The 18,876-nt window shown below is 39.3% G+C and overlaps 1 protein-coding gene across 5 annotated transcripts in view; it reads right to left on the bottom strand.

Moving 5' to 3' along the window:
- Positions 1–18,876, bottom strand: part of ankrd27 (ankyrin repeat domain 27 (VPS9 domain)) — a 94,466-nt gene that overhangs the window by 27,115 nt on the left and 48,475 nt on the right. For all 5 annotated transcript variants that reach the window (XM_087995843.1, XM_087995844.1, XM_087995845.1 and 2 more), the window contains exons 15-21: positions 14,110–14,192; positions 13,775–13,890; positions 13,265–13,357; positions 10,363–10,560; positions 8,848–8,907; positions 8,495–8,614; positions 6,992–7,036 (exon numbers count right to left, since the gene is read on the bottom strand). In XM_087995843.1, the coding sequence (XP_087851969.1) occupies positions 6,992–7,036; positions 8,495–8,614; positions 8,848–8,907; positions 10,363–10,560; positions 13,265–13,357; positions 13,775–13,890; positions 14,110–14,192 (715 nt within the window). The remainder of the gene's footprint in view (positions 1–6,991; positions 7,037–8,494; positions 8,615–8,847; positions 8,908–10,362; positions 10,561–13,264; positions 13,358–13,774; positions 13,891–14,109; positions 14,193–18,876) is intronic.

The following is an 18,876-nucleotide window of genomic DNA, read 5'->3' as shown; positions in this document are numbered from 1 at the left end:
GTTAAGCAAAAGACAGGAGGAGAGCAGGATATTGAGTGACCGTTCAATAAATTAAACATGAATTCCTGCAGTCTAATTAGTCATCACTGTTTTCTCTTCAGTTGAAGACACTGTTAATGCCTTTAGAGTAGATTTCCAGGATAATGGAAAGGTTAACAGAGGGCCATTTAAAACAGCTACCCTGCTGTGTCTTCTCATTTCCAATCTAGATACCAATTATAATAAATAACTATGACTGAACATTTATGTGGCAGTTTTCCATTTAAACTTGCACTATACTCAGCTAACTGGTCTAAAATATACTGATGCAGTAATTCACTAATTTTACAAAGCAAAATAATGCACCTTTAATTAAAAGAATAAATGAAAATCTTGTAGATCATTAAACTATACCAATTACATTGCCCATGCTACCACATGAGTACACAAGCACTTTGGGACAGCTAATGAAAATTATTTATTCAACCTTATAAAGCTGGAAATCTGAGTGCACGCTGTTTGAATGTTTTAAAATGTTTTATCTGCGCTCAAGGCTTCCTCGACAATAGCATGCATCAATATGGTACTCAGTTCCAATACATAATAATTGGCACTAGTCAAATCAGAATGCACAACAATTTAACAGTCCAAAAAAACTTCTTTTACAAAAGAGAAATTATCAAAATTAATTTGAATTTATTTCTGGTCTGGTGACAAAATCCAAACCTCTGCAATTTCATTCTTTGGGACTACATCAACTCTTGCTCAGTTGATAGCACACTTTCCTTCAAATCAGAAGGTTTCTGGTTCAAATTTGACTCAGAGGTGAACACAAAATCTAAGCTGATTTCGTACTAAGGGGACATTCCACTGCTGAAGGCACCATCTCTTAAATGCAAGTTTCAAAAAAGGAAGTGGTAAAAACAGGGTAAAAGTGCCAGCAGAATAAGGAGTCAGACTAGATCTATGCTAGAGATAAGAGTGACAAATAGTGGACTGGGGAAATCCATGCATTCACCTGCTGACTTTTCACAAAATCTTTTCTCTAGAGCTGGAGGCTGCCATAACCAATGTGGTCAGTGTGAAGTGAAAAGAAGAGACTGTCAGAACCAAATTAACCAGAAACCAGGACTGAAGGTGATCAGAAGCAAGTTGAATCAGAAGCTTTTAAAACAAAGGAGATGTTGCGGCCACTGCTCATCTCACACCAGTTAGAAACAAAGAAACAACGTTTTATAATAGTTATTGAAAGTCAATTAGAGAGTTTATCTGTAAAGAATTTTCTCTCTGAAGCGTTTTACCTTCAAATTAATAATACAATATAAATAAAAACCTACAACAGTTTAAAGTTTATTTGAAGAAACCGTAAAGTATTCTGAGGTGCAGCATTGTCTGAAATTCAATTTTTTCCCACAGTTAGTAACAGTTGTTATAAGGAAGTTTCCTAATGGTGTTGGAGTATTTCTGTCACATCACAAACTACCAAGTTATAAAGTAGAATTATTATTTTAAAATAAATTTCACAGAAATTGCCATATTGAGGATTTTACCATGCTGTAGGACATAACCCTTGGTCTGTTGTTTGTGGGCAAGTGGTGTCACATTGTTACAACTTTGACAGTTTTTTAGCTTATTAATATGCATTTGCTGAAAATTCATTAGTACATAATAATGAGAAAGTTTGGCATGAAGTAAATTTACAAGAGCAAGGGGGTGTGGTGGATAGCAGTTTTAGGAAGGAAGAAGAATTGCAGATACACAGTCACATAGGTAGGTTAACTGCAGGAAAGCTAAGAGAGGTAGGCAGGTAGTGCAAGAGTCTTCTGTGGCTATCCCCATTACCAAAACAGCATGCCTGTTTGAAATGTAGGGAGTGATGGATTCTCAGGGGAATGTAGCACGAACAAATTTCTGGTATGGAGACTGGCTGTAATGCAGTCTTGGTACGTCAGGTTCCAAGAGATCAATTGTGTTAGGGGACTCTCTAGTCCAAGACAAGACAAATGTTTCTGTGGCCAGCAGAAAAAAAAAATCAGAATGGTGTGTTGCCTCCCTGGTGCCAGGAGCAAGGATGTCTCAGAGAGGGTGCAGAATGATCTCAAGGGGGATGAGGGGCCACATTGGAACCAATGACAGAGGAAGGGAAAAGGATGACTTCCTGAAGGGGGGAGAGAGGGAGAGAGGGAGAGAGGGAGAGAGGGAGAGAGGGAGAGAGGGAGAGAGGGAGAGAGGGAGAGAGGGAGAGAGGGAGAGAGGGAGAGAGGGAGAGAGGGAGAGAGGGAGAGAGGGAGAGAGGGAGAGAGGGAGAGAGGGAGAGAGGGAGAGAGGGAGAGAGGGAGAGAGGGAGAGAGGGAGAGAGGGAGAGAGGGAGAGAGGGAGAGAGGGAGAGAGGGAGAGGGAGAGAGAGAGAGAAATTTAAAAAGGAAATCCTCGAGAGTAGTAATATCTGGATTACTCCCAGTGCTACGAGCTAGTGAGGATAGGAATAGGAGGATAGAGCAGATGAATGCATGGCTGAAGAGCTGGTGCATGGGAGAAGGATTCACATTTTGGATCATTGGAATCTCTTCTGGGGTAGACAAGGAGGGCGGATTGCACCGAAATTGGAAGGGGTCTAATATACTGGCAGGGAGATTTGCTAGAGCTGCTCAGGAGGATTTAAACTATTAAGGTGGGGGGAGATAGTGAGGAAAGAGAGATCAATCTGAGACTGGTACAGTTGAGAAAAGAAGTGAGTCAAACAAACACAGTCAGGGCAGGGCAGGAACAAGGTACGACTGATAAATTAAACTGCATTTATTTCAATGCAAGGGGCCTAACAGGGAAGGCAGATGAACTCAGAGCATGGTTAGAATCATGGGACTGGGATATCATGGTAATTACAGAAACATGGCTCAGGGATGGACAGACTGGCAGCTTAAATGTTCCAGGATATAAATGTGACAGGAAGGACAGAAAGGGAGGCAAGAGAGGAGGGGGAGTGGCGTTTTTGATAAGGGATAGTATTACAGCTGTACGGAGTGTTGGGGAGATTTCACTGCGGTGTTTAATGTAGGGCTAGGGAGGGTGACACTTCCAGCCCTGAAATGGTTAACAACAGCCAAGCGAGCTGCTGCAGGCGACTGCATGACTGCTGGAGCTTGTAAGGGATATGCATAATGTTAATTAAATCTTGGAGCCTGTAAATACCAGCCAGTATCAATTGCCCCATCGAAACTCGGGATTAATAAAGAAACTGATCGGAATCTGTAACTGTTAGACAAGTGTGAATTGCTCTATCGGAACCTGTAACTAGTGAGTGTGAATGGCTCTATTTAAGTCTAAAGTTGATAAGTGTAATTGACAATTTAGTTAAACTAAAACTATTGAAAATGGCTAGCCTGTCAGACGCATAGTAATTCCTTGACACAATGGACTATTGAATACGGGATCGGAACCGCTCCCAGGGATGGCTGAGCCATTGTCAAGCACAGCAGGAGCTGGACAGGCACTTCGATGCGGCCAATAGGAGGACGGATCCCCAGCGCGCGCAGATGAATGGACCAATGGGGAAGGCGAACTGACCGGGGACTCCAGGCAGCGCGAAGTATAATTGTGTCAACTTTGAACGGGAAGGCAGAACGCCTTCTCCAACGAATGCATGCTTGTAGATTCGTTGTATCAGTTAAGATTCTGTGAATAAACTGCTGTCTGCGTCTAATCATAGTTGCCAGTGTGAGTCTCTCCTTCCGAAAGAACACGCAAAGACGGGACCCTCCGGGTCCGTCTTAACAGGAGGGAGGATATTCCCGGAAATACATCCAGGGAAGATATTTGGCTTGAACTGAGAAATAAGAAATGGATGATCACCTTATTGGGATTGTACTTATAGACCCCCTAATAGTCAGAGGGAAATTGAGAAACAAATTTCTAAGGAGACCTCAGTTATCTGGAAGAATAATAGGGTGGTTATGGTAGGGATTTTAACTTTCCAAACATGGACTGGAACTGTCAGTCATAGTGTTAAGGGTTTAGATGGAAAGACATTTGTTAAGTGTGTACAAGAAAATTTTCTGATTTATTATGTGGATGTACCTATTACAGAAGGTGGAAAACGTGACCTACTCTTGGGGAATACAGCAGGGCAAGATCGGAGGTGTCAGTGGGGGTGCACTTTGGGGACAGCGACCATAATTCTATTAGTTTTAAAATGGTGATGGAAAAGGATAGACCAGATCTAAAAGTTGAAGTTCTAAATTGAATAAAGGCTAATTTTGACGGTATTCGGCAAGAACTTTCAAAAACTGATTGGGGGCAGATGTTCACAGGTAAAGGGACATCTGAAAAATGGGAAGCCTTCAAAAATGAGAAAACGAGAGTGAGTCCAGAGAAAGTATATCCTTGTTAGGATGAAAGGGAAGGCTGGTAGGTGTAGGGAATGCTGGCTGACTACAGAAATTGAGGTTTTGGTTAAGAAAAAGAAGGAAGCCTATGTCAGGTATAGACAAGATAGATCGAGTGAATCCTTAGAAAAGTATAAAGGCAGTAGGAGTATACTTAAGAGAGAAATCAGAAGGGCAAAAAGGGGACATGAGAGCACTTTGGCAAATAGAATTAAAGGAGAGTCCAAAGGGATTTTACAAATACATTAAGGAAAAAAGGGTAACTAAGGAGAAAACAGGGCCGTTCAAAGATCAGCAAGGCGGCCTTTGTGCGGAGCCCCAGGAGATGGGGAAGATACTAAACTAGTACTTTGCATCAGTGTTAACTGTGAAAAAGGATATGGAAGAATAGAATGTAGGGAAATAGATGGTGACATCTTGAAAAATGTCCGTATTACAGAGGAGGGATTGCTGGATGCCTCAAAACAAATTGAATAAATCCCCAGGACCTGATCAGGTGTATCCTAGAACTCTGTGGGAAGCTAGGGAAGTGACTGCTGGGCCCCTTACTGAAATATCTGTATCATCGATAGTCACAGTTGAGGTGCCAGAAGACTGCAGATTGGCTAACGTGGTGCCACTATTTAAGAAAGGCGTTAAGGACAGGCCAGAGAATTATAGGCCAATGAGCCTGACGTCAGTGATGGGCAAGTTGTTGGAGGGAATCCTGAGGGACAGGATGCACATGTATTTGGAAAGGCAAGGACTGATTAGGGATAGACAACATGGCTTTGTGTGTGGGAAACCATGTCTCACAAACTTGATTGTTACTTCTTCAAAAAAACTCAAAGAGAATTGATGAGGGCAGAGCGGTGGACGTGATCTACATCGACTTCAGTAAGGCATTCGACAAAGTTCCCCATGGGAGACTTGTTGGCAAGGTTAGATCTCATGGAATACTGGGAGAACTAGCCATTTGGACACAGAACTGGCTCAAAAGGTAAAAGACAGGGGGTAGTTGTTTTTCAGACTGGAGGCCTGTGACCAGTGGAGTGTCACAAGGATCAACGCTGGGTCCAATACTTTGTCATTTATGTGTATGATTTAGATGTGAGCAGTTAGTAAGCTTACAGATGACACCAAAATTGGAGGTGTAGTGGACTGCGAAGATGGTTTACCTCAGATTACAACAGGATCTTGATCAGATGGGCCAATGGGCTACAAAGTTGCAGATGGAGTACAATTTATATAAATGCGAGGTGCTGCATTTTTGGAAAGCAAATCTTAGCAGGACTTATACACTTAATAACAAGGTCCTAGCGAGTGTTGCTGAAAAAAAAAAGAGACCTTGGAGTGCAGGTTCATAGCTCCTTGAAAGTAGAATCACAGGTAGATAGGTTAGTGAAGGCAGCGATAAGAATGCTTTCCTTTATTGGTCAGAGTAGGGAGTACAAGATTTGGGAAGTCATGTTGCAGCTGTGCAGGACATTGGTTCGGCCACTGTTGGAATATTGCGTGCAATTCTGGTCTCCTTCCAATCGAAAGAATGTTGTGAAACTTGAAGGGGCTCAGAAAGGATTTAAGGATGTTGCCAGGGTTGAAGGATTTGAGCTATAGGGAGAGGTTGAATAAGCTGAGGCTGTTTTCCCTGGAGCGTCAGTGGCTGAGGTGTGACCTTATTGAAGTTTATGAGGGGCATGGATAGGATAAATAGACAAAGTCTTTTCCCTAGGGTGGGGGGAGTCCAGAACTAGAGGACATAGGTTTAGGGTGAGGGGGGGGGAAAAGATATAAAAGAGACCTAAGGGGCAACCTTTTCACGCAGAGGGTGGTACATGTATGGAATGAGCTGCCAGAGGAAGTGGTGGAGGCTGGTACAATTGCAACATTTAAGAGGCATTTGGATGGGAATATGAATGAATATGAATATGAATATGTATATGAATAGGAAGGGTTTGGAAGGATATGGGCCAGGTGGGACTAGATTGGGTTGGGATATCTGTTCTACATGGACAAGTTGGACCGAAGGGTCTGTTTCTGTGTTGTACACCTCGATGGCTATGTGCTTGCACAACAACACACCAACTATATGCCAGTGCCGTACATTATCACAATTAACAAGACAGTTCCTCTAAAATACCCAGAGTTTCATATTCTGATTGAAATGTTTCTAAAACGTCCACTTCATTATAATCCTAAAAAACATTGCTTCAGATCTTGAGAATTAGAATGCAAACCAAATAAAAATAAAGCAAAACACTTCAAGTCTGTTTTCCTTTATATTATTCGAGCCCGTACATTAAAACTTTATGGTGTAAAATCAAAAATCTATTTTAAAACAGTATAAAATTTTAAAATCAGATAGGTCTTCAAATATTTTCCAAACTATATTTTACATCAGTTCCTTAAAAGTATAGATGATGATGTTTGTATCCAATCAAATACAGTTTACCTTGTACATATGAATGCAAGGTCTATTCATAAAATGAAAAACAAATGAAAAGCATACATAAAATCACAAAACCTATGATTCAAGTGTCAGTATTTACTTGGCAATTTGCCAAGATTAAAGACAATTAAAAATCAAAGAAACCACATATCTATCCCTTCAAGTAATTTAAATAGGTCCAGTTTTGACTGACTGTACTTACCATTTCTACATCTCCATCAGCGACAGCACGCAATAATTTTTCCACCTGCAATAAAATTGCAACAGCTAAGCTCCTTTTTTTAAAAGAGGAATGGAAGAGAAAGGATTATCTGCTTTACTGCAATGCTTTGTAGCACTTCTATCCTCGGATCAGCAGGAATTATAAAGATGTTGAAATTAGAGTCAAGATTTTTTTAAAATCCACTTTGTAACTGTGTGCAGGCTTGACATGACAGCTTTGCTTTCAAATACCATATTAGCAAAGTTTTTGTGTGACAATATAAATAAAACAAAGATTAACCCTTGAAACATTTGTGTTTGTATTGTCCAGCAGAAATCCGATAATAAAAACTTCTGTAATTTACTTGGAAGCTAAATAATTTTACATTTATTATCAGTCTTATCATTAAAACATTCACTTATTCTTATAAATGCCATTACTAGACATTGTTGATAAGTTAATAGCTCATTACAAACTCATCCAGGGCTATTAGGGATGAGCAGTAGACGCTTCTTGAGTCAATGACATGCATATCCTATGTATTTTTTTTTTAAATTCTAAACAGTAAGATTATTCTGAGTCTGCACCTGCTCCACCTTTAATGTGATACCTGGGAGCAACCAGCCTTGTGGCTAGAGATAACAAGATAATAAAGCACGTTGTAAAAATTTGCATCACTGATCTGCCTCTTTGGTTAAGAAAGTGAATTTATAGGTAAAATTAATTTTAAAAATTGTAATGGCTCCAGTACAGAGCTTAGATACTCACTCATTAATCTACCTAATGCAATGTAGGTAACGTACTGTATATTTATAACTTTAAAATGACATTTTAAAACACATCGACCTGGACCCAATATACCAACCACTACAGCGGATAGCTGAAACTGACAACCGGAAGCGGCAGGGACAGACCACTATAAACACCGGAGGAAACATCAAAGAAGCGCTTCGCAGGAGGCTCCCAAGCACTGATGATGTCGCCTAGCCAGGGGACGAAACGTTTGCAACAAAAACTTCCAGCTCGGCAAATAGAACCACAACAACATTTTTAAAAGCTTTAAATTTTGTATAAGTTATGCAGAAGTCAAATGCAAGGAAGACAAGAAATGACATCAAAGAATTTTGATTTTAGCAGTAAAACAAACTTAGAAAGTCAAAGTTAAAAATGTGGCAAAACCACTGGCTGAAAAATATTTTTCAGTTGAGGCATCAATTTGGTAGATCACTGATGATACGTATGCCAATTTAAATGTTATTCTGCAGTATACAAACTGATTACATGTTGGAGCAGTGAAATAATTTTTTTATCTAGCAGTGTGGAACATTCCCACATCAAATTGGGATCTTTGCAAATATGTAGAAAAATCGAATTAACATGGTCTAATTGCTGCTAAAACAAAGCAGTGCAATTTGTTTAGTCAAATCTTTAAATTTAGAGGCAGAAGATATAAGAATGCGTGGATAAATGATCTACAATAGGGCAAGATAAAACATCTTTCACCTCTTTGTATTTGACTTTATCTTCTTCAGGCTTCATTTCAACTGATACAGTGGAGACCGTTGACAGAAATGATTTCTGACTACCAGCATCAGTGGAAGGCTGAGTGGATCTACCATTCGACTACAGAAAACAATAGTTAAGTTAGGACAAGTAAAATCAATACTAGTAAATTACTAAAAGTTTAATACTAAAATCTGAAGGCTTTGAGAAAAAAAAGGTACACAACATGATATTGAAAGACAACAAAATATGTAAGTGCATTTAACATTCTAACAAAATACCTGTATACTCGACTGTTTTTACATTTAAAGAAAAGCAGCACATTAGACAGACAACTTCACATTAGTAGTTACCTCTGGCATGCTTTGTCGCCGGTCATGGTCAAAATAGGTAATTTCCAGCAAATCTAATATCTAAGAGCAGAGACCAATATTTTTCTTTAACAAAGTTTCAATATCAACTGACAAAATTATTTCATTCAGTCTGTAGATACAAATGCTTAGGTTCAAAATGAAAATTTCTTTAAACTTTTACTGCACAAGTCAAAAGGTTAACATGAATCAGCAACACAACATATTGTGATGTTCCTCCTAACCATTCACCTTGTTTTTACTCTTCCTAATTTTGACAATTTTCATTTTTGAATTTCTGGACTTTTCTTGACTCATGCTTATAATCTCGCCTAAACTGCGACATCAGATGGTCAAGTGAGCTTTCTTGCAAAATTGTCCCCATAAAAACCGAAAGAACTGCAGATGTTACAAATCAGAAACAAAAACAGAAGCTGTTGGAAAAGTTCAGCAGGTCTGGCAGCATCTGTGAAGAGAAATCAGAGTAAACGTTTCAGGTCTGGTGACTGTTCTGAGGATGCTGCAGAAATACTGAGCTTTTCCAGCAACTTCTATTCTTGTTGCTACCATATCTTCTATTTTTAGTAAAGATAACAAGACATTTAATGAAATTACTCCTGACTGGCTTTCTTTTAGCACAAGATTGAAATTGTGAAGATTTTTAGATTGCGAACTGCAAAGAGCACAAAGTTTTGATCTTTTTCTCTCCATAAGGTAGTTACTGCCTAGGACATAGTACTATTTAATATTAAAAGGTTCAACTTTAAAGATTTGACAAACAAATAATGACCATCATATCTCATTTTATGAAGAGATTTTACTCAATGATAACTAAAGATAAAATTAAAATTATTTTGCTGCTTTGTGAAGAGAATTCACATACAGCTTTAGATAGAATGTTTTTTTCTTATTTACACACTTGGCAGTTATTTTTGTAAATAGCGCTCAACTAATAAACTGCTGAGAGATAATCTGGTGCCTGATAAAAAGTTGAAGCATTTAATCTGTTGAAGCATTTAAGTTACTTTAAAAAAATGTGGTTCTCAAATGCTTACATGGGCAATACACAAACTGTTCCATCCCTTCCTTCATTTTGGGAAGAAAGATGTAATTAACGGCGAAAGATTAAATTAACGGCAAAAGAGAAATGTCAATGTCAATATGTATTGTTAAACATCAATACATAGGTCAATCTGAAATACAATTTGAATACAGGATTATTTCCTTTCCAGCAGCAAAGCTTTGTGATTATGGAACTTCAGAAGTGCTGACTGCATACTTGTGCCTTCTAATTCAATTTTAACCACATGATTACTAATATTATTGTGAATGTGGATAGTTACGTACAGCAACCTATTTTTCAAGATTGAATCCTACGTAAAATTCAGCTTCTTTTTATTCATTATCTACAGCAATGCCTGCTTCTTTTTCTAAATGTTTAACATAAACAATGTGATCTTACAATATGTATTGTTAAACATCAACACATAGGTCAATATGAAGTTTAGCCTATATCACCTTAGAATTGAGTGCACATTGCAAAGGTGTTTCTTTCATTTTGTTCGGAATTTCATTACTAGCACCATTCTCCAGCAACACTTGAATGATGCCATCATAACCCCATCGTGCAGCAATGTGGAGAGGTGTATCACCTTTGTCATTTGTCATGTTTAATTTGCAGGTATTTAAATGGTAATACACCAGTGCTTTGACACACTACAAAAGAACAAAAATAAACAATTTAGTTTCATGGAAAGAGCAAACAGTGTATATTCACATCTTCAATTCTAATTCTTATTCTATGTGAATAGTTTTGGAAGGTCACCTCCAAAAGGAAATTTTAAAGAAGTCTGTAATAATTACAAGGAGCAGGAAAATCGACATTTCGGGCATGAGCCCTTCTCCTCCTCCTTGGATGCTGCCTGACCTGCTGCGCTTTTCCAGTAACACATTTTCAGCTCTGATCTCCAGCATCTGCAGTCCTCACTTTCTCCTGTAATAATTACAGTAAACTTTCCAGAGTTTCAATTATGTTCCCTTACCATTAGAAAGCTATATTGATAAATTCATCATTACATTATAGGTTATGAACTGTTTATTGATTAGCACATCCTGAAAAACAGCTGCGAGGAGTCTTTTTTTAAGAAATCAAAATTTAGTTAAGAGATAACACTATGCTGAAGAGGCTAAATATTTTCCAATTTCAGGTGTTAGCTCTTCAAAGTGAAACAAGTGAAAGTACCAACACGAAAATGATGATTTGGCCTTGTATTCATTTGCTGATTGTGAAAGCTTGCTGTGTACAATCGTACTGACATATTTCCTGCATTACAACAATGGCTAAACTTCACATGCATTTAATAGGTTGTAAAATGGCTTGGCTTGGAATATCCTTCCATATAATTGCAAGTCATTTATCTTCTTTATTTGTGAGTAAACCTTTTGACTAATGGCAAAAAAATACATGGACAAAAGTATCCTGAAGAAGGGTTTTTGCCCGAAATGTTGATTTTGCTGTTTCTCGAATGCTGCCTGACCTGTGCTTTTCCAGCACCACTCTAAATCTTCAGCATCTGCAGTACCCACTTTCGCCTAAAAGACACATTGCTCAAATAGTATTTCAAATCACTTTTACAAACTATGTCCTGTTCACTGTTATTGTAACTAGGAAAAGGTTTGTATGTGTGCTGAAGATTGGGGGGAGGGGAGTGGGGTGTTGGGATGAGAGTAGCAATGATAGGTGGAGATGGAACCCAGAGAGAGAGAGAAAAACATTTGGGCAGATAAAAGAATGGGTAACAGTCAGCTTCAGAGAATGAATGGCTGCTAATAGGGACTACTGGTCGCTGGGTAGCTGACAATGGGTTGTTTGTGGCAGCAGCCACAAACTTGTGACAAGTTCTGGTGTGTGGGGGTTGGGGGAAGGACATGGGAAACAGTGCTCAGGCTGAACTCAGTAAGGAGTCCTGAAGGCTGCACAGTCCCCAAGCAGAAAGTGAGATGCTGTTCTTCCAGCTAATGCATACATAACAACCTTTTCCCAGCTGCAATCAATTCTGAAGGTCAGTCAGTGGACCCGACACATTGACTCTGCTTTCTCTGCACAGATGTTGCCAGACCTACTGCATTTTTCCAGCAATTTCTGTTATTATTCAACTATTAGACTGGATAGTCATTAGCAGCTCTGTATCCCTGTGCTGTTACATATGTATCTAAGACCCAATAGACCAACAGCATCATGGCTTAGGAAACCAGCAAGGGGACATATTTAGTTTGCTGAATTTGATTTTCGTTACTGTGCTCTTCTCCACCATTCACTCGGTGAGTACTCTGGCCATTCTAAACCTGCACGTTAAAATACCATGGAAAGCACAAGCTGGCAAATTTTCATATTCCTGGAAATATGCATTGGGTTCTCTGATCTCTGCTAACAGAATAGAAAGGAGATGCCAATAGAGGACTAAATGCTATCAGCTATAATTCCTGCTTTTGATCAGTAGCTAAACTTAGATCTGGGATAATTCAAACAGAACTCAGCCAGTGGCACCAGTTGCTGGACCAAAGAGACAAGAGGACAGAATGGGAGATACAGGGGCTAGCCTGATGCTGATGTGAAGCAAATTGAGGTGACACTTTTTAAACATACCACAATCAACAATGTAGTAGAAATTTACTCAAGACACTCAGAAGGTCAAATCGCATCCTAAGCCAATGCCATTTCTATAAAGCCCTCCAAGCCTATCATTTCCCACCCAAACAAGTTTCCTATTTTCCTTTGTTCCTCCATTGGTAGTTGTACCTTTGGAGTATGGGCCCAACATCTGAATTTCCTCCTTAAATTCCTCCTCGTACCAGCTTACTCTGCTCCTCTAAGATCTTCGTTAAAATCTATTTTGACAGCGCATTTAGCCAGCTAGCTTCTGGCTTAGTGTCCATTACTTTATTTCACCTATGTGAAATGCATTGAGACTAAAGGAAAATAAATGGTGTTCATTTACGTACCACCTTTTAGAGTCTTAAGATATCTAAAAGCACTTTACAATGAACGAAGCACTTTAGAAGTGATGTCACTGGTGCAATGTAGGATGCTTTGCTATATTAAAAGTATTAGATAAATCCAAGCTTGCTATTATCGATATTGTTAAGCATTTAGCTACAGAAAGCTCATTGCAAGGTCAAAAACTAGATGAGGAGTTACAGAAGCAAACATGGGACACCTTGGAGAGTCCGTTAAGAGGAAGGAGACCAGTGGGAATGCAATGTGGACAGACTAAGAGATGAGGCTACATTATGGAATACTGTGGGTGTGGGAGTATAATAAAACAAATGGTCAAGTTATATTCCTGGAATAAGATTTACAGCACCTTTATATTAAAAAAAGCTACATATTGTACAGAATTCAACTTGTATGAAAACTTACATCTTCATGACCATGCATGCAAGCCAAATGAAGTGGAGTATTGCCATTATTATCTTGAGCTTCAGTGCTAGCCTTGTAATCCAGAAGAAGCAACTAAATATTTAAAAGAAAGGTATCAAAATCGGTCTGCAACTTAAAGTGATTCAGTAAAACTAGCATGTGAGACATCAAAAATACATTTTTTTTTTAAGTTACATGTAAAATGAGACATTATTTGAGCAGAAATAATCTGCAGTTAATTCCTTTCTTCTGTCAGCAGGTAATGGACACTGATTCAAACACTGCAGTACTACTTTTTATCCTGAGCACACTGGTGGAAACATGGTACTTTGCCTCATATCTACTATATTACATAATTACCAAAATAGTTGTTTCAGAGACAATTAGTTTTCCTGTCAAACACTTAGAAAATTCTCCAGTAACTGGGAAGTGTTCTCTTTTACTTAAAATAAAAGATTACAGTCAATCAGCTTTCAGGAATGCTTTGAAACTTGACTTGGATTTACTTACAGTCACATTTTGATACCCTTTCTGACAGCATAGGTGAAGTGGGGTGGACCCATGATAGTCTGTAGCATTAACTGCACTTCCTTTTTCAACCAATAGGTCAATTAATGCTGCTTGGCCTGGAGGATAAAATACTGGTGTCAACTATTCATTTAAAAAAAAAACATTTCATCAGAACTATTCTAAAAGCACCAAATTAACAAGCTGCCCTTTGTGCAGTTCTCTACATATTTTAATTTACGCATTAAAGTGAGAGAATAATTCTAAGCGTAATGATTTAAAAAGACTCAAGATACTTAGATGTAGAAACCTGATCTTTGCACAAATGCAATGCTTACCACAGAAAGCAGCTACATGCAATGGTGTATAACCCCGGTCGTCTCTAGAGCATGGTGTGACAATAGATGGGTCATTCAATCGTCTACAAAATAAAAAAAGTCACCAGACACTGCAATCAATTAAACAAACACATACAGGTATTTTAAAATAACCAAATCAGCCAACTAGCTGACGCAGGAAAAAAAAACAAACTTGCTCATGTAATAATGACATCTCTCAGAAGGTTGCATGCACATAATCAAAATTGCAGGTTGGACATACTCCACAGACTTTAAATACCCTTTGGCATTATCTGTACATAGTCACCTTGAAAAAGGATGCAGACTGGATTATACATCAGTTTCAGCTCTGTTAAAACAGCTAGTTCCAGCACCCCCCTCAAATTCTAGCTGGAGCATACTAAGAGATAAATTAATGAATGCTTTGCAGGAGAATTAAATATTACTGCTAAAGCAATTTTAAATTCATTTTTGCAGCTTTCCTGTCAAGCATTTGTTAAGAGCAGTACAATTCTTTGAACATTAAAGACTTACCTTCTTAACTATTAGTCCTGTTCTGTTTTTTGTTGACAATCCAAGCTCAATCCATAACTGTCCATTTCACCCTTCTTCCTTTCTTTTATTTTAGTCCATTTAAACATGTCCCCTTCCCCTTGCTTAACGCAATCATGCCAGCTTTCCTTTTCTCCCCATCTCTAATCCAATTCATCACTGTTCCTCTGCTTGCCTACCCTCCTTCCAGATTCCAGCCTCCCTTATATAAGTTCACAGCAATACTTGGTATCATTCTCAGGAGAACATATGAACATACATGTTGCTGCCTCCTTAAGAGCAGAACAGCCTTTACTGCACCCAAGTGCATTCAGGAGGATACAATGACAAGTTCAAGTTGGCACCTATTGAAACTAGGAACCATACAATATGGTGAATAGCCTTATGTCCAGCTCAAAATAACGAGAATTCAAAAGTTCCTACCTATGCAGAAGAGTCCTAACTGGTTCAGTCAGTGATTTTTTTATGCTTTTTACAGCCCAATAAAACAGAAATGAACAACAAATAACTTATAATCACATGGAAATCATAGGGACCAGAAGTTCAATAGGAACCTGTATAGAACATGTTATGATGACAGAGGAACCCCAAAATACTCACAGACATATTAAGTTTTCTTTTATAATAATTTAAAACAAGGGGATACAGCCAAAATACTACCGGTGAAATTAAGTGGGTACCTGCAGAACTAGATCTTAAAATCTATTGTCAGGTGTGACATTCTAAGCTGGAAAAGCACAACAGGTCAGACAGCAGTTACAAAAAGTGGAATGCACTACCAACTGAATTGTAATTCCATGCAAGTTATCTCAAACTATGAATATGATGGTAGAAAAGACTACAGTCTGAGAGATTTTTGGGTCTTCCCCTTTCAAAGGATTTAAGGGTTAAAAGCTAGTTCAATCAGGTCTGTCTGTGTTAATGGAAGGAGGTGTGCTAGGAGAAGCAATGACATTGTGACAACGTCCAAGGGCTTGTAAACCAACAACGTCCTAGCAAAGAACCTGAAATCAACTAAGCAACTATCAATGTGCCATTATCGCCTCTTGTCAAAGAACACAGAGGTGGCCTTTCATTGTTTTTTTGAGTACATTTCCCATTTGCTTGTATGTGAGGTGTATTATTATTTCCTTTCACATTTAACAATTAAAAAGCTCTTCTGTTAACCTAGGGAAACCTGGTTATATTGGCTCTTTTAAAAGCAAATCAATTTGGTTCAAGAGGAAGGTATTCACAAGGAAGAGGACACTTTGTGGATTAACCTTGTTGTGAACATCCGAGGGTCACATATATAAAGAAGGGAACCTGACAACTTGGGGTATTCTATTTACTTTAGTTCATGGCTGAACTACAGACTGCACTGGCTTGACCAGCATTTATTGCCCAATCTAATTTCCTTTGGGAAGGTGGTGGTGCACTGTCGTCTTGAACCACTGCAGTTCAGTTGGCTGAAGTACATTCAGTGTGGTTATGGAGGGAGTTACAGAATTTGACCTTGTGACACTGAAGGAATGAGGATATACTATCCAGTCAGGATAGTGAATGGCTTGGAAAGGAATTTGTAGGTGATGGCACCCTCTTTTATCTGCTGCCCTCATCTTTTAAGAGGATAGTGGGGTCAAAGGATCAACTGTGAATTTCTGCAGTGTATCTTGTAGATGGTACACACTGATACCACCTCATCTTGGTAGTGGAGAGAGTGCTGTCAATCAAATGGGTTGTATTGTCCTGGATGGTGTCAAGGTTCCAAACATCAATGAAGCTGCAACCATCTAGGCAAGTAGAAAGTATAGAAACATATGAATCAAGAGCAGGAGTAGGCCATTTAGTTCCTCCAGCCTTCTCTGCTATTCAATAAGGTCATGGCTGATCTGACTAACCTCAAATCCACATTCCTACCTACCCCATAACCTTTTTACCCACGGCTCAACAAGAATTTACCTACAGCTGCCTCAAAAACATTCGAGGATTCTGCTTCCACCACCTTTCCATGAAACAGCTCCAAATACTCAGGACTTTGAAGAGTTGTACTTATTCTATATTTTAAAATGGCAACTCATTTTAAAACAGTGATACCCTAGTTCTAGATTCTGCCATTACATTAAACATCCTTTCCACGTATGTCCTGTTAAAACCCTTCAAGATTTTATATACCTCATTCAAATCACCTTTAAATTTGTCCAATCCGACCTTTTGCCATGTAGACAGTAGACAGACTTGGAGTCATGAGTTGAGTTACTCACTGCACGATTCTTAGCCTCTGACTTGATCACATGGCCACAATATTTAAATGGCTAGCCCAGTTCATTTTCTGGTCAATGATAACTCCTTAGGGTATAAGTAGTGGGGGATTTAGGGATGGTAATGCCACGGAACATCAAAAGGAGGATAGTTAGATTCAGTCTGTTGGAGATGTCTGGCATGAATGTTTTTTGCCAATTGTCAGCCAAAGCCTGGATACTGTCCAGATCTTCTGCATTTGAACATGCACTAATGCATAATGTTCACAATCATTGGTGAACATCCCACCTCTGACCTTGTGATGGAGGGAAGATCATTGATGAAGCAGCTGAAGGTGGTTTGCCAAAGGACACTACAGAAGGAATTCCTGCAGAAATGCCTTGAAGCTGAATAACTGACTGCAGTCAATGCTAAGGATTCAAAGGACAACTCCTTTCCTGACTCCATACTACTATGTCGCCAGCCTGACAGCTCTGTCATACCAACGGAACAAAATATAATGGTGTTTTTGAGACACTCAGTAAGATGTGATTCCATGACTATAGCTGCACTATGTTGTTGCTTGATTAATCCATTACATAGCTCTCCCAAATTTGGCACTAGCCCCCAGACATTACTGAGGAGGAATTGGCTGTTGCGCGTGGTCCACCTGGCTTCTTTTCTTTCATATACTGTAAAGAATTGGGGAATCTTATCTACAGTCTGGTTTCAATTATGTCCATTGGTAAATAAATCTCCACTAACTTATGTTCAACAGTATAGTCATGGCTAGATTCAAACTGGTGCTTTCTCCTCTCTTGCATGTGCTGAAATCCTGACCACAACAAGGAATTTGAATTTGACCTTTACAGCCTTAATCCCCACAGGATTAGTACCAGATGATTGGAGGGAGGTGAATGTTGTCCCTCTGTTCAAGGAAGGGAACAGGGAAATCCCTGGGAATTACAGACCAGTCAGTCAGTCATAGAGCCATAGAGATGTACTGCATGGAAACAGACCCTTCGGTCCAACCTGTCCACGCCGACCAGATATCCCAACTCAATCTAGTCCCACCTGCCAGCACCTGGCCCATATCCCTCCAAACCCTTCCTATTCATATACCCATCCAAATGCCTTTTAAATGTTGCAATTGTATCAGCCTCCACCTCGTCCTCTGGCAGCTCATTCCATACACGTACCACCCTCTGCATGAAAACGTTGCCTCTTGGGTTTCTTTTATATCAATCTTTCCTCTCACCCTAAACCTATGCCCTCTAGTTCTAGACTCCCCGACCCCAGGGAAAAAAAAAACTTTGCCTAATTATCCTATCCATTTTGTAAACCTCTATAAAGTCACCCCTCAGCCTCCAACGCTCCAGGAAAACAGCCCCAGCTTGTTCAGCCTCTCCCTGTAGCTCAACCCTGGCAACATCCTTGTAAATCTGTGGTATGAAACGTACTGGAAAGAATTCTAAGAGATTGAGGATTTGTGACTATTTGCAAAAACAGTTTGATTAAAGATAGTCAGCATGGCTTTGAGAGGGGCAGGTCATACCTCAAGCCTTATTGAGTTCTATGAGGATGTATTCAGACAAGTTGACTAAGGTCAAGCAGTGGATGTGGTGAATAGATTTCAATAAGGCATTTGATAAGATTCCCCAGGGTAGGCTCATTCAGAAAGTCAGGAAGTATGGGATACAGGGAGATTTGCCTGTCTGGACACAGAATTAGCTGACTGAAAGAAGACAGCAAGTGGTAGTGGATAGAAAGTATTCCGCCTGGAAGTCGGTGACCAGTGGTGTCCCACAGGGAAACGTTAGAGGGCCTCTGCTCCTTGTAGGTTTTATAAATGACTTGGATGAAGGAGTGAAAGAGTGGGCTAGTAAGTTTGCTTACTAAGGTCAGTGGTGTTGTAAATAGTGTCGAGGGCTGTTGCAGGCAACAAGACATTGACAGGATGCAGAGCTGGACTGAGAAGTGGCAGGTGGAGTTCAA

The sequence above is a fragment of the Chiloscyllium plagiosum genome, unplaced genomic scaffold (genome assembly GCF_037043375.1).
Source record: "Chiloscyllium plagiosum isolate Xiang-an unplaced genomic scaffold, Cpla_swu_hap1 HiC_scaffold_17, whole genome shotgun sequence".
Taxonomy (NCBI): domain Eukaryota; kingdom Metazoa; phylum Chordata; class Chondrichthyes; order Orectolobiformes; family Hemiscylliidae; genus Chiloscyllium; species Chiloscyllium plagiosum.
The sequence above is the reverse complement of the archived record's forward strand: the minus strand, read 5'-3'. Positions and strand labels throughout refer to the sequence as shown.